The sequence below is a fragment of the Neovison vison genome, chromosome 11 (assembly GCF_020171115.1).
Source record: "Neovison vison isolate M4711 chromosome 11, ASM_NN_V1, whole genome shotgun sequence".
NCBI lineage: Eukaryota > Metazoa > Chordata > Mammalia > Carnivora > Mustelidae > Neogale > Neogale vison.
In genome coordinates, this window is record NC_058101.1 from 164,588,332 (window position 1) to 164,601,464 (window position 13,133).

At 38.8% G+C, this 13,133-nt stretch overlaps 1 protein-coding gene across 2 annotated transcripts in view; it reads right to left on the reverse strand.

Annotated features, from left to right (window-relative positions):
• PIWIL2 (piwi like RNA-mediated gene silencing 2) overlaps positions 1-12,555 on the reverse strand; it is a 74,612-nt gene extending 62,057 nt beyond the window's left edge. Inside the window, exons 1-9 of one of the 2 annotated variants that reach the window (XM_044225179.1) lie at positions 12,352-12,555; positions 10,210-10,297; positions 9,918-10,056; positions 9,209-9,415; positions 8,492-8,602; positions 6,137-6,254; positions 5,101-5,225; positions 4,188-4,268; positions 3,771-3,884 (exon numbers count right to left, since the gene is read on the reverse strand). In XM_044225179.1, the coding sequence (XP_044081114.1) occupies positions 3,771-3,884; positions 4,188-4,268; positions 5,101-5,225; positions 6,137-6,254; positions 8,492-8,602; positions 9,209-9,415; positions 9,918-10,056; positions 10,210-10,297; positions 12,352-12,540 (1,172 nt within the window). In that variant the 5' untranslated portion in view covers positions 12,541-12,555. The remainder of the gene's footprint in view (positions 1-3,770; positions 3,885-4,187; positions 4,269-5,100; positions 5,226-6,136; positions 6,255-8,491; positions 8,603-9,208; positions 9,416-9,917; positions 10,057-10,209; positions 10,298-12,351) is intronic. The other variant, XM_044225178.1, reaches the window with a different exon arrangement.
• Positions 12,556-13,133: the final 578 nt, after the last annotated feature.

Below are 13,133 nucleotides of genomic sequence, written 5' to 3' on the forward strand. Positions count from 1 at the left end.
CAAAAATAATACAAAGTGAGTTCTCTGATCACAACAGAAGAAAATTCAGGAAACTCACATACATGTGGAAAGTGAACACACTCCCTTAAATCATCAAGGGGTCAAATAAGAAATCACAAGGTAAATTAGAAAATACTCCAGGTTATGGGACACCTGGGTGGCTCAGTTGGTTAAGCAGCTGCCTTCGGCTCAGGTCGTGATCCCAGCGTCCTGGGATCGAGTCCCACATCGGGCTCCTTGCTCAGCAGGGAGCCTGCTTCTCCCTCTGCCTCTGCCTGCCATTCTGTCTGCCTGTGCTCGCTCTCTCCCCCCCTCTCTCTCTCTGATAAATAAATAAAAAATCTTTAAAAAAAAAAAAAAAGAAAATACTCCAAGTTAGATATAAATGAAAACACAACATACCAGAACATACAGCTACAACATTACTTGAAGGAAAATTTATAGCTGTAAAAGCCTATATTAGAAAGAAAAAATGTCCCAAATAAGCTAACCTTCCGCCTTAAGAAGTCTTTTTTTTTTTTTTTAAGATTTTATTTATTTATTTGACAAGCAGAGATCACAAGCAGGCAGAGAGGCAGGCAGAGAGAGAGGAGGAAGCAGGCTCCCCACTGAGCAGACAGCCCGATGCGGGGCTCGATCCCAGGACCCTGGGATCATGACCCAAACCAAAGGCAGAGGCTTTAACCCACTGAGCCACCCAGGCTCCCCTAACCTTCCACCTTAAGACACTGGAAAGAGAAAAGCAAACTAAATCTTAAGTATGCAAAAGGAAGGAAATAATGAGTATTAAGAGTGGGAATTAATGAAATAGATAATAGAAAAATACAGTCAACAAAACTAAAACACTAGCTTTTTGAAAAGGTCAACAACACTGACAAACCTTTAGCTAGACCACCTATGAAAAAAGGAGACTCAGGTTTCTAAAATCTGGAATGAAGGAGGGAACATTACAGCTGGGCTCATAGAAATAAGAACTGTAAGGGAACACTGATGGCAGTATGCCAACAAACTAGATAAGCTAAATGAACTGGACAAACTCTTAGAAAAAGACAAATTACCAAAACTGACCCAAAAATAAATAGAAAATCTAAATAAATATCTAACAATACAGACACTGAATTAGTAACTTAAAAATTGCACACAAAAAAACCCCAAAACCCAGATGGCTTCGTCAAATTTCTACCAAGCATTCAAAGGAAAATGAATTCCAATCCTTCATAAACACTCTCAAAAAACAGAAGAGGAAGGAAACACTTTCCAACTCTTTCTTTTTTTTTTTTTTAAAGATTTAATTTTTTATTTGACAGAGAGAAATCACAAGTAGACAGAGAGGCAGGCAGAGAGAGAGAGGGAAGCAGGCTCCCTGCTGAGCAGAGAGCCCGACGCGGGACTCGATCCCAGGACTCTGAGATCATGACCTGAGCCGAAGGCAGCGGCTTAACCCACTGAGCCACCCAGGCGCCCTCCAACTCTTTCTATAAGACCAATATTACCCAGATATCAACACCAGACAAAGGTAACACAAGAAAAATACAGATACTGCTTAGGAATATGGGAAAAAATCCTCAACAAAATATAAGCAAACCAAAAACCAGCAACATAAAGAAAAAAATTATACATCACGAATAAGTGGGATTTATCCCAGGAATGCAAGATTGATTTAATATTGAAAAATCAATTTAAAAGCAGGATGTTTTGGGTTTTTTTAAATGATCAAAACCCAATTCCCTTTCATGATAAGAACACTCAATAAACTAGGAATAAAATGGAATTTCCTCCATCTGATAAAAGGGCATCTACAAAAAACTCACAGCTAATATACTTACTGATGAAAGACTGGATGGATATTTTCTTCCTAATATCAGGAAAAGAGGACAAGGATGTCCACTCTCACCACTTTTTTTTTTTTCCTGGTTGAATTGTCTTTATTAACAAAGGGAATATCCAAGAATACTATGTTGAGGAGGGCAGGGCCAGGGCTTTTTTCCCCCCTCACTTTCTCCACTCCTATTCAACATTGTACTAGAGGTCCTAGCAGGATAACTCAGCAAGAGAAAGAAATAAAAGAGATCCAGATTGGAAAGGAAGAAATAAAAATATCTTTATTTGCAGATGACATGATCTCCTATATAGAAATCCCAAAGAATCCATGATCAAACTGTTTTAAGGAGTACTTGGTTCTGTGTGGATCCTTAGAAGGATGCTATTGAAGGATCACAGAATTTAGGACAGGAAATCTTTTTTTTTTTCCTAAAATTTTTTATTTATTTATAAGACAGAGAAAGAGAGAGAGAGCACAAGCAAAGAGGGAGAAGCAGGCTTCCTACTGAGCATAATAAATTGTTTTAACTAATAAATGACTTCACAGGGATTGTAGGATACAAGATTGATACTAAAAAAAAAATCAGTTGTTTTTCTATACACTTGCAAGGAACAAACCAAAAATGAAATTTTAAAAAATCCATTTACAAATGCATCAAAGAGAATAAAATACTTAGGAATAATTCCAAAACCTTTACTCTGAAATCCACAAAACATTATTGAATTCGTGGTAAGTACATATAAAATTATATACTTAGAAAATGAAGATAATTTTTTTAAAAGATTTTATTTATTTATTTGGCAGAGAGAGATCACAAGTAGGCAGAGAGAAAGGCAGAGAGAGAGGAAGGGAAGTAGGTTTCCTGCTGAGCAGAGAGCCTGATGTGGGGCTCCATCCCAGGACCCTGGGATCATGACCCGAGCTGAAGGCACAGTCTCAACCCACTGAGCCACCCAGGCACCCCAAAGATAATTTTTATATGCAAAATAAGCCATTAAGCAGGTAACAAAACCAATCCTACACATACTACATAATTCACTTATTTTTTTTAAAATATTTTATTTATTTATTTGACAGAGATCACAAGTAGGCAGAGAGGCAGGCAGAGAGAGAGAGGAGGAAGCAGGCTCCCCGCTGAGCAGAGAGCCCGACGCGGGACTCGATCCCAGGACCCTGAGATCATGACCTGAGCCGAAGGCAGCGGCTTAACCCACTGAGCCACCCAGGCGCCCCCATAATTCACTTATAAACAGCTTTTGTGTAGTAATAAAATATGACAACTTTAATGAAAGTAAAACTTTAATAAAAATAAATTTCAGTAAATGGAAAAATATGCCTTACTTGTGAATAGGAAGATTCACAGAACATTCTCCCCAGTTGATGCCAAGTAAAATGCCAATTGACTTTTTTTCTTACTTTCATTAAATTAGTCAAAGGATCACATGCAAAAATAAATGGGTGGCATTTACTAAGAAAATTCTGAAAACAGATTCCTTGACAAATATTAAAAGCTAATAAAATTACAATAACTAAAACACTGTTTTAACAGTATCACACTGATTTTAACCATGGATCAAAATAGAATATTCAGAAATAAATCCAAGTATTTTTATTTTTATTTATTTATTTTTAGATCCCATTTATTTATTTGACAGAAAGAGCGACAGAGCACAAACAGGGAGAGCAGCAGAGGAAGAGGGAGAAGCAGGCTCCCGGATGAGCAGGGCACCAGATGTGGGATTTAATCCCAGGACCCTGGAATCACAAGCAAGTGAGCCAACCAGGTGCACCTACATTTAGTATTTTTTTTTTTTTTTTACATTTAGTATTCTTAATCTGTTCTACAATTTAAAATCTAAACACAACAATGGCCAATCTGTATTCAGCTATTACTGAACTTTCCAGAAAATTGTTAGCTTGTTAAAAGTAAATACCATCATTCACTCACATGACATCCAGTACTGAATCATTCCGAATGACCTTATGGGAGACATCAGCTAGGAGAAAAAGACCTCCATCTGTCCTTCGGATGCTAGCTGCATAGCCTGGCCAGATCTGCAACCTGAAGAGACAAGAGAGCTTTACCTCAGGGTTCTAAAAAAGCCACAGATACTTCCAAGCCACCATTTGAAATGGTTGAGCAAATACCATCCCCCCTCCCCAGTAATAGCAAGAAAGCACCACCAAACAAAGTAAGGCAACATCTTTGTGAACTTACTGAAAAACTAAACTATGGAACAGATTTAATTGATAGATTGTATTTACAATCATAAAATACTGTTGAGATTTCTGTACTACATATGGTAATCACAATGAAAAAATTGTTTCCATAACATTAAAAAGTGAGGAAAAGAACACTACTGACCTGTGTTGCTGTAGTACCATAGCACTTGTAGGGTCATAAAAGTTTCTCCCCACAAGCTTCATATCTAAAAGTTTCATTACCCTGAAATGAAGAGCAAAAATGGGTCTTCTAGAGAAGAATAAAAAAAATTCAAGCTCAACTACTCTGAATTGTATTTTCCATTTTTTTTTTCCTGTATTTTCCTTTTGAAGCCTAAAGTGTCAGAATTGTTGGTGCCCTTTGCACAATACACCATTTAGGCTCAGAATACTGTTGCCAAAAGAAAAAGAAAAAGAAAAATTATGGAAGTATTTATCTTGAGGTAAATACAACTGACAACAGCTTGTCCTACATACTGGGTGACCAAAAACGGAGTTGATTTCCCAGGTTCAATTTACATTATTTTTCACCATTAACTAAAAAGAATGCAACAGTCAATTTCTGTTTGTAAAGAAGTCTGTTCCTGGCACTTCACCTTTGTAAGGAGAAATCGAGTTCTGTGTTTCACTTAAAAAGAGGTGGTGTATGAGTAAGTTTTATGAAAATCTAGGTCTTATAAAAAGTAAAAACAATTATGAGCTGTGAGAATCCAAAAATCAAGAGACGTGGAAAAAATTCAAGCAAAAATTTTTGCACACTACCACATTAAGTAGCCCCATCAGTAACAACATGAAATTACACAATATAAACATCTGCTTTTAAAGTTCACAAATAATTCCAAAGGAACCCAACCAGCCACCTGAATCATTTTACCCAAATCTTACTAATCATTTAACATAACTTTTCAGTAATTCAGCCTCAATACCATCCATTTATTTATTAAATGTTTCCAAACTCATCTTTATATGTGTGTGGTATAACACCATCCAAGCTTCTTGAAGAGCACTGTTACAAATATAAGACTGAGATTAAAGAAAATAAGCTGTTTCCTCACCGACGGAAAACAACATTGTAGAAGGGAATGCACAAGTCGGAACAGGGCTCCAGGATCTTTGTCAACTGAATCTTAATGTTGATATCTGCGCCATCAGTTTTCCTTTGACTTTTTAGCTCAAGAACCTAACAAATAAATATATGCAAGTAAAAAAAAAAAAAAAGACAAAAACTACCAAGCCCTAATCTAATTCAATCATGTTCTAGAAAATACTAAAATGTCTGAAATATATTTTCTACTTGCCCCTTATTTTGCCTGTCCACACTGGCCCAAATCATAGCGTAACAACTAGGATTTAAAAAAAGATTTTGGTGGGGCACTTGGGTGGCTCAGCGGGTTGAGCCTCTGCCTTTGGCTCAGGTCATGATCTCAGGGTCCTGGGATCGAGTCCTACACATCAGGCTCTCTGCTCAGCAGGGGGCCTGCTTCCTCCCCCCAGCCCTCACCCCCTGCCCCGACCCTCTATCTGCTGCTCTGCCTACTTGCGTTCTCTCTCTCTGTCAAATAAATAAATATAATCTTAAAAAAAAAAAAAAAAAAAAAGATTTTGGTAAGAGGACTGACTAGCAATAGATGCCTTCCCACCATGTCAAATCTTAAGCCATTCTCTGTCACTGAGGTCAAAGGCTTCCAACCACTCCTCTTATGTGAGAAGAAACTTCTTGAAGAATTCAGATGAAAGTCTTTTAGTCTGACATTTCTTTTTTTTTTAAGATTTTATTTATTTATTTGACAGAGAGACCATAAGTAGGCAGAGAGGCAGGCAGAGAGAGAGGGGGGAAGCCGGTTCCCCACTGAGCAGAAAGCCTGATGCAGGACTTGAGACCAGGACCCCAAGATCATGACCTGGACGTTTAACCCACTGAGCCACCCATGCATCCCTTGTCTGACATTTCTTTGTTATGGAAAAGCCCGTCTTTCCTCTAAGAATAGCTAAGTAAAACTCAAACATCAGGATGTCTATGATTTTCTACCACTCAAAGTGCCAGAACTCTCTTAGGTTTCAATCCAAAATCTATTTCCTCTTTGGTCTTACTTGTTGAAGTTTAATAGGCAGATAGAGAATGGACCCATCAAAAGCAGTAACATTTCCGGTGACAGCTTGATGGTCCTTCAACATGCCAAACCTCATGCTTTTGCACTCCACATTGGGGCTAGAAGACAAGAGAGGATTTACTTCAATTTGCTTAACTGGCCAGCAATCTTTACTACTGCTCTGTGACAGGTTTGGTAGAGAACCAGTCAATTGTAACTACTGCTCCATCTAGTGGTCATATTAAAATTCAACTATATCGACTATGAAAGGAATTTCAACCCAATACCTGCTCACAGGGAAAAAACCTGTAATTCCACCACCCAAAGACAACTGCCTTAACATGCCAGTGTACCTTCTTCCTGACTTTGGACAAGAGGCCAGAAAACTTTCTCAGTAAAGGCATGATAGCAAATATTTTAGTCTTTACAGGCCATATAGTCTCTACTCAATTTGGCCAACATACATGAAAGCATCATGGACAATATGAAAACCAATGGGCCTGATTATGTTCCAGTAAAGTTTTATTACAAAACAGGCAGCGGGCCAGATTTGCCCTGCAGGCCAGCCATATTCTGCCAATCCCTGCTCTAGAGGCTGCAGAAATATACACTTTAAAAATAACTTTTTTTTCACTTGTGGCAATTTCTACTTTTTATTGATTCATTGTCACAAATCTTACAGCTTTGAAAAGCTTCAGTAGCTACTTAGTACATTTGTACATGTCCCATTTCAGATCAATAACGTAAATCCTTGTTGTCCAACTATAAAGTTTAAACAAATCTAAGGCTAAAAAGGGTTAAGTATGTTCAAGTACATGATGAAAGATTAAAAAATCAATCAGTAATCCAATACAGCTGTCCCCAAAAGTAAACTTTCATATGCTAGTATCACATTTCAAAATGCTTCTCCAAAAATTCATCTACATGAATAGTGCTATGCCCTAAACACAGTGTTTTAAATTGTCTCTCTGGACTTCCTTCACATAATACAAGGAAAGCCATAGGATAACCAGTCCACTACAATACATCTTCTCAGTATCCTCTCAATGGTCTGGCATGCTCTTTATATCATGGCTTCAAAGGTCCAGACCTACGATCTTGAAATTTATAGAATCCATGTCTTCTCCACTGTCCAGTCAATGGAGAGACCTGTGAGGACTCACATTCCTTTCTGCTTCATTAACATTTGTCAATCCATTTCCAGAAAAAGGTTCTTCCCTCTCATTAATGCTTATCTGTTTATGTTCCTGAGCAGGCCCTTTTCCACTACCTTTCCCTCTCATGGGTTCAATTTCACCCTTTTATTTTTTTAGCTCCTTCTCTTCACCTACCACATGTGCTCAGCTTTAAAGCAATCTTGCTACTCTCTTGAATTATCAATCCATTTCTCATTTCTCTTACATACTTGTTATGTAAGTGGCCAATTCACTGGCTATTTCCCATTGCCTGTGCACTCCTTGGTTCCTTTAGTCTAGTTTTTTCTCCATAACTCTAACAAAGCTACTAGAAAATCAGCAAGGGTGTTCTTCAGAGTAAATTCAGTAACTTTTTTTCTACGGCCAAAATCAACTGCCTCCTCTTCATTCAAAGAAACTGTCTTTTGTCTTTATAATTTATATTCAGGATATTTCCCATAACTGTTCCTTTCTTTTCTCCTTCACTCCACTTACTTCTTACACCAATTAGCACCTGTGCTTCAAAAATCAGTCTTCCATCTTCCTATTTTCTCTCCACAGATACTCCAAAACACTCACTCATTTTCACAACTCCAGCTAATATTCTCTAGCTAATGACTCTCCTGAGATTTTAACATAGGACTTGAATTCACAACCATGAAATCAAGACCTGAGCTGAGATCAAGAACTGGATGCTTAACAACTGAGCCACTCAAGTGCTCCCTTCCTGAGATTTGAAAAGAGAACACAAACTGACATGAATTCTTAATTTTTAAGAAGTATGAGAAACATTGAAGGTATTACTATAAGATTAATGTTATTCTGATTTTTTCACCCTCAGATTTCACCCTAGACTGTCACTGGAGAGCCAGTGTTATGGTAGGAGACTTATGCAAGCAGGGTCCAGGTTTTGTGGGGTGTGGGTCTTGTACCAGTGGGGTGGGGAGGAGTTTCCCTTTAAGAACAGGAATATAAAATTGCACATATAAAATGGGTTAAAATATTATGGAAGGGATCTATGCAAGTAAAAGGCCCTGACCTTAAGCTTCACCAACTTCACATCTGGGTTTGTGGAGGGACATTCATCAGGAATCACAGAGAAAAATACTCAGTTATCCCAGGGAAAATATTTCATTAATTTTCTCTAAAAAGTGAATACATAGAAAAAAAGGTGTGCATACCTGAAAGTCACATGATATTGATAAACTGCTTCATTGTGACACTGTATTTTGATAAGGTTCAATCCCAAAGATTGTGGTGTTCCTTTTGAGCCTTGCTTCACAAAAAGCTCTCTGGAAAATAAAACCATGTATATATGTCAAAAACAAAAATGCAAACAACTCATGCCACAAATTAAAAAAGAGAAAAAAAACCGCACTGACTCAAGTAATGCCTTACACTTAGCTTATACAAGTCATACAATAACAAGCTTTGAAGGCTAGAGACTAAGTTCGTAGCAATCTCTAACTAGAGAAACAAGATCACCCTCTGCCTTGGTAATATCAATGGAATAACTGAGGCCAGCTAACTAAGAACACAAGAATTAGTTCCACTAAAAAAGATGAACTGTTGAAATATCTTTCCTAGATGATTTCCTAATCTTTGATGTGACAAAGAACTGGCTATGTCTGAATTGAGAAGGAAATGAAAAATCATTTGAATCTACTCTCTGGTACATACTACCTAAACCATCAACCCCGTTTCACTTCATCAGGAATTCTCCCACCTCTTTGTTATTCTCCCCACTGGCACAAACCCTAAAAAAACAAAATAAACAACCTTGAAGTACCTACCACCCACAAAGGTTTTTAGACACAACAGAAAGAATGTTTACAATATTATGAGAAGGCCTCCTCCCACATCATTGTCAAGCAGAGAAGGTGGTACTCCAGACTTACTTTTCCTTGTGTTCTACAGTTCCAAGTAAAGAGTGATCCAGAGGGTGTGGTGAGGATGGGGGCAGAGGTGGTGGTGATGACAGCAGGGTAGGATCCCGAGAAGTCAGGCCGAGAGCACCAGGAGCCTTGTAGACTCCTCTGCCTATACCACCAGCTGTTCTTCCCAAAGGTAAGAAAGATGTATCCGAATTCCCTCTTCCAAGCATTCTGAAATGTTGAAAAGAGAAGCAAATCAAGACTCTCTGAACCATGCTACTATCTATACCGCATCTAAATGATTCCTCCAAGTTTACATTCTTTTCCTGAAGGAGTCAGCAAAAGGGACCCAAATCTTGGGATTCTCTCCAGATCCAAATATGCCTATTCAACTCATTCACTAATTGCTATTAATACGGACTCTCAAAGTCAATTCCCATGGGCAGAATTGAGATGGAAGAGTGAATCAGTCAGGTTAAAGAACCACCAGAACCATGTTAACTTAATAGGGCAAATGGAGTTATAAACTGCCCAGCAAAGAACTGCTTTTTACCCTTTTCCTGTGACTGACTGGATCAGTGGCTTACTGATTATTCTTGGAAACTATCCATTCTTTAATATAAAACCATGCACTGTTTATAAGATAATACGACCCTTCTCAGAGTTTCTCTTTGGGCTTATAGAGATATTGCATCTGAATCCGACAATTACCCTTGAAAGCAACTTTACCCACCTATTCCAACCAACGCAGGCCTCTGCTATCTTGCTACCCCCAGCTGCCAACACAGGAGGATCCAGAAAAGTGGGATGGGTTTCTTCTTTGTCCTTGCGCACCATACTGGTAGACAAACCTCGACCTAAAATGCCTCTACCTGGATGGAAGGGCCAAAACCCAACTATCACTGTGAGATGAAGGTGTTATAAAGTACAATTTTTTTTTTTAAGATAAATTGTATGTCTTTGAGAACAAAGCAATCATACATACACACTACCACACTTCTTTTTCAAGTTAGTTTTCTACATACCTAAAGAAGGTATTTCCCGTTTCAGAGGGGTCTGGGACACTGTCTCAAGGCCCAGTCCTCGGAACATAGAGACCAAACCTACAGATTCCTATGGAAAGTTAATAGGAAGAGTTACTCGAAAATATATTTCAACAGTTATTCTAAGATGTGGAATGTGTTTCATTTCTAAGGTGACATAACAGTGTTATTTCAATGGCTGCATGTGAAATACATTCTGTAACACATGTAGTGAAGTGTTTAAGAAGACATAATAAAGATGTTTCTAACAACAAGACACCCAGAAACACTGATGGTGTTCTTAAAGTCTTGGTAAATAATAAAAATCATCTTCGAATGTTATACATATTATAAGAAAGGATAAAAGTACCTCATACAAATTACTTAAGTAGTTTTTTTATAGGTCAGAGGAGCACACAGAGACAGAGAATCTCAAGCAGATTCCATGCCCAGCATGGAGCCCAACACAGGGCTCAATCTCACAACCCTGAGATCACAACCTGAGCTGAAACCAAGAGTTGAGCTTGAACAACTGAGCCACCCAGGTGCCACTTTAAGTAGTTTCAGTAAACACTTTTTTTATAAAGATTTTATTTATTTATTTGACAGAAATCACAAGTAGGCAGAGAGGCAGGCAGAGAGAGAGAGGAGGAAGCAGGCTCCCTGCTGAGCAGAGAGCCCGATGCAGGACTAGATCCCAAGACCCCGAGATCATGACCTGAGCCGAAGGCAGCAGCTTAACCCACTGAGCCACCCAGGCGCCCTCAATTAACACTTTTAATAGTAACTATGTCATTGTAGGTTTTTAAGCATAAATACAAGTATAGTCCATGATTTGATGTACAGAGTAATTTTTTCTAGTTTGTTTCCTAGAGATCCAAGGTAACAGAGAACATGTGTACTAGCTAATAAATTTTCAGAAAAAAACCAGACCACTGGGGTGCCTGGGTGGCTCAGTGGGCTAAAGCCTCTGCCTTCGGCTCAGGTCATGATCTCAGGGTTCTGGGATCAAGGCCCACATCGGGTTTTCTACCCAGCAGGGAGCCTGCTTCCCCCTCTTTCTCTCTGCCTGCCTCTCTACCTACTTGTGATCTCTGTCTGTCAAATAAATAAAATCTAAAAAAAAAAAAAAAAACCCAGACCATTTAAAAGAACCTAAGGTTTGGGTTTTTTAAAACAACCTGCAACAAAACTTGCTACTGTTTTCCTGTGGCAGTCTTGAAAGTTTACTGGTGTTATACCAACTAGAGCTGCCACCGATAGACTCAAGCAAGTCACCAAAGAAAAAAATACAACATGTCATCTTTTCTTCTGCCTGCAGAACATTACATTTGACGCTGTCTACTTAAAACTGTCATAACTGCATTATCAGGTTCTCCCTATATTTGTTAACTCTTTATTCTTTGAGATTTCTTAATTATAGACAAATACTATTCTTAAAATTACTATAAATTAGAAGATTAAGAATGCACATACATGCAGTTGTACACACATTAGAAGCATAAGCTGAGAATCTTTTTTTTTAAGATTTGGGCAGAGCCCTCTTGAGAGGAAACTCCTTAATAATTATTACCTCAGAAGCAGGAATGGCTGCTAATACCATAGAACCAAACTTAAGGGAAAAATCTAAACACTCGGGCGCCTGGGTGGCTCAGTGGGTTAAGCCGCTGCCTTCGGCTCAGGTCATGATCTCAGGGTCCTGGGATCGAGTCGCATATCGGGCTCTCTGCTCAGCAGGGAGCCTGCTTCCTCCTCTCTCTCTCTGCCTGCCTCTCTGCCTACTTGTAATCTCTCTCTGTCAAGTAAATGAATAAAATCTTTAAAAAAAAAAAATCAAAACACTCAAAAGCAGTATCTTCAAACTTGTCATTCATGTACATATATATATCTATAGAAGCTAGAGGATGGAGGTTCATACCCAAGTCTATTTAGCATTCTTTATGAGGCACTTTTTCTAAACTCACAACTCTAGGATTTGAAATATATGCCCAGAAAAAAACAAACAACCCAACCAACGAATGAACCGAAAGAAAAAAATAAAAAACCAATTTTTTTTTTCCTATAGGGCTGCACAGTTATTATAAACCTGTTATTCCCTCTAATGATAAGCTGTATGCTCCTACGTGCATCCAGACAGGGTCTTACCCTTTGCGCTGGCCCACTCCGTGGGCTTGGTTCCCCTTGCTTTCCAAACACATGGCCTCTGCCTACAGGTCCTGCCCTGCCCAGAGCCGAGTCCAAAGGTTTAGGAGCTTGCAGCCAAGAGCCTGGCATCCGTACAGAGTGAGATGGGTGCACAGAAGTGCCCCTGAAGGGTGGTCGGACAGGATCCATTGAAAGGCTGCAGAGAATACCGATGTCAATCCTGTTCTGATCAATTACCTGCCGGCATTTTATAAAGGTTAAAGATTTCCAACTGTTTTCCTCTTCCTTCAAGACAGACTCACAAAGCATTAAAAGGTTTCTTTAGGTCAGACCAGTAATACAACCAACCTCCTATATCATATTCACTTCAAAAGGTCTCTGTAGCCTGGAATATTCTAAACACTCTCCATCAGCAAGCCCTTAAAAGCCAAGCTCTTGTCAAAGTTACATACGTTTTCTAACCAAACAGCCTCTCAGAGAACTCAGTCCTGTAAGTTTAACCACCTGTTGTGCAAGGAAACACTTTTATGTATGAACATGATTTTGGTTTATGATCCAGTTCACATTAAATTATTCCCATCTTCCCCTTGGATCTCTGTAGTTCCATCTCTGAATCTTTATCAAGTCCTCTCTATAAAACTCCTTTTTCAAATTATGTAAGAACTGAGGTCTCTAGGATGTAGATCCACTAAGCCTCTTCAAAACCACTTTGTAACCTATAGAATTCAGGAGTCCTTCTTTAAAGAGCTCCCCTCACCGCCCTGACCCACTCGTGAGCCCTA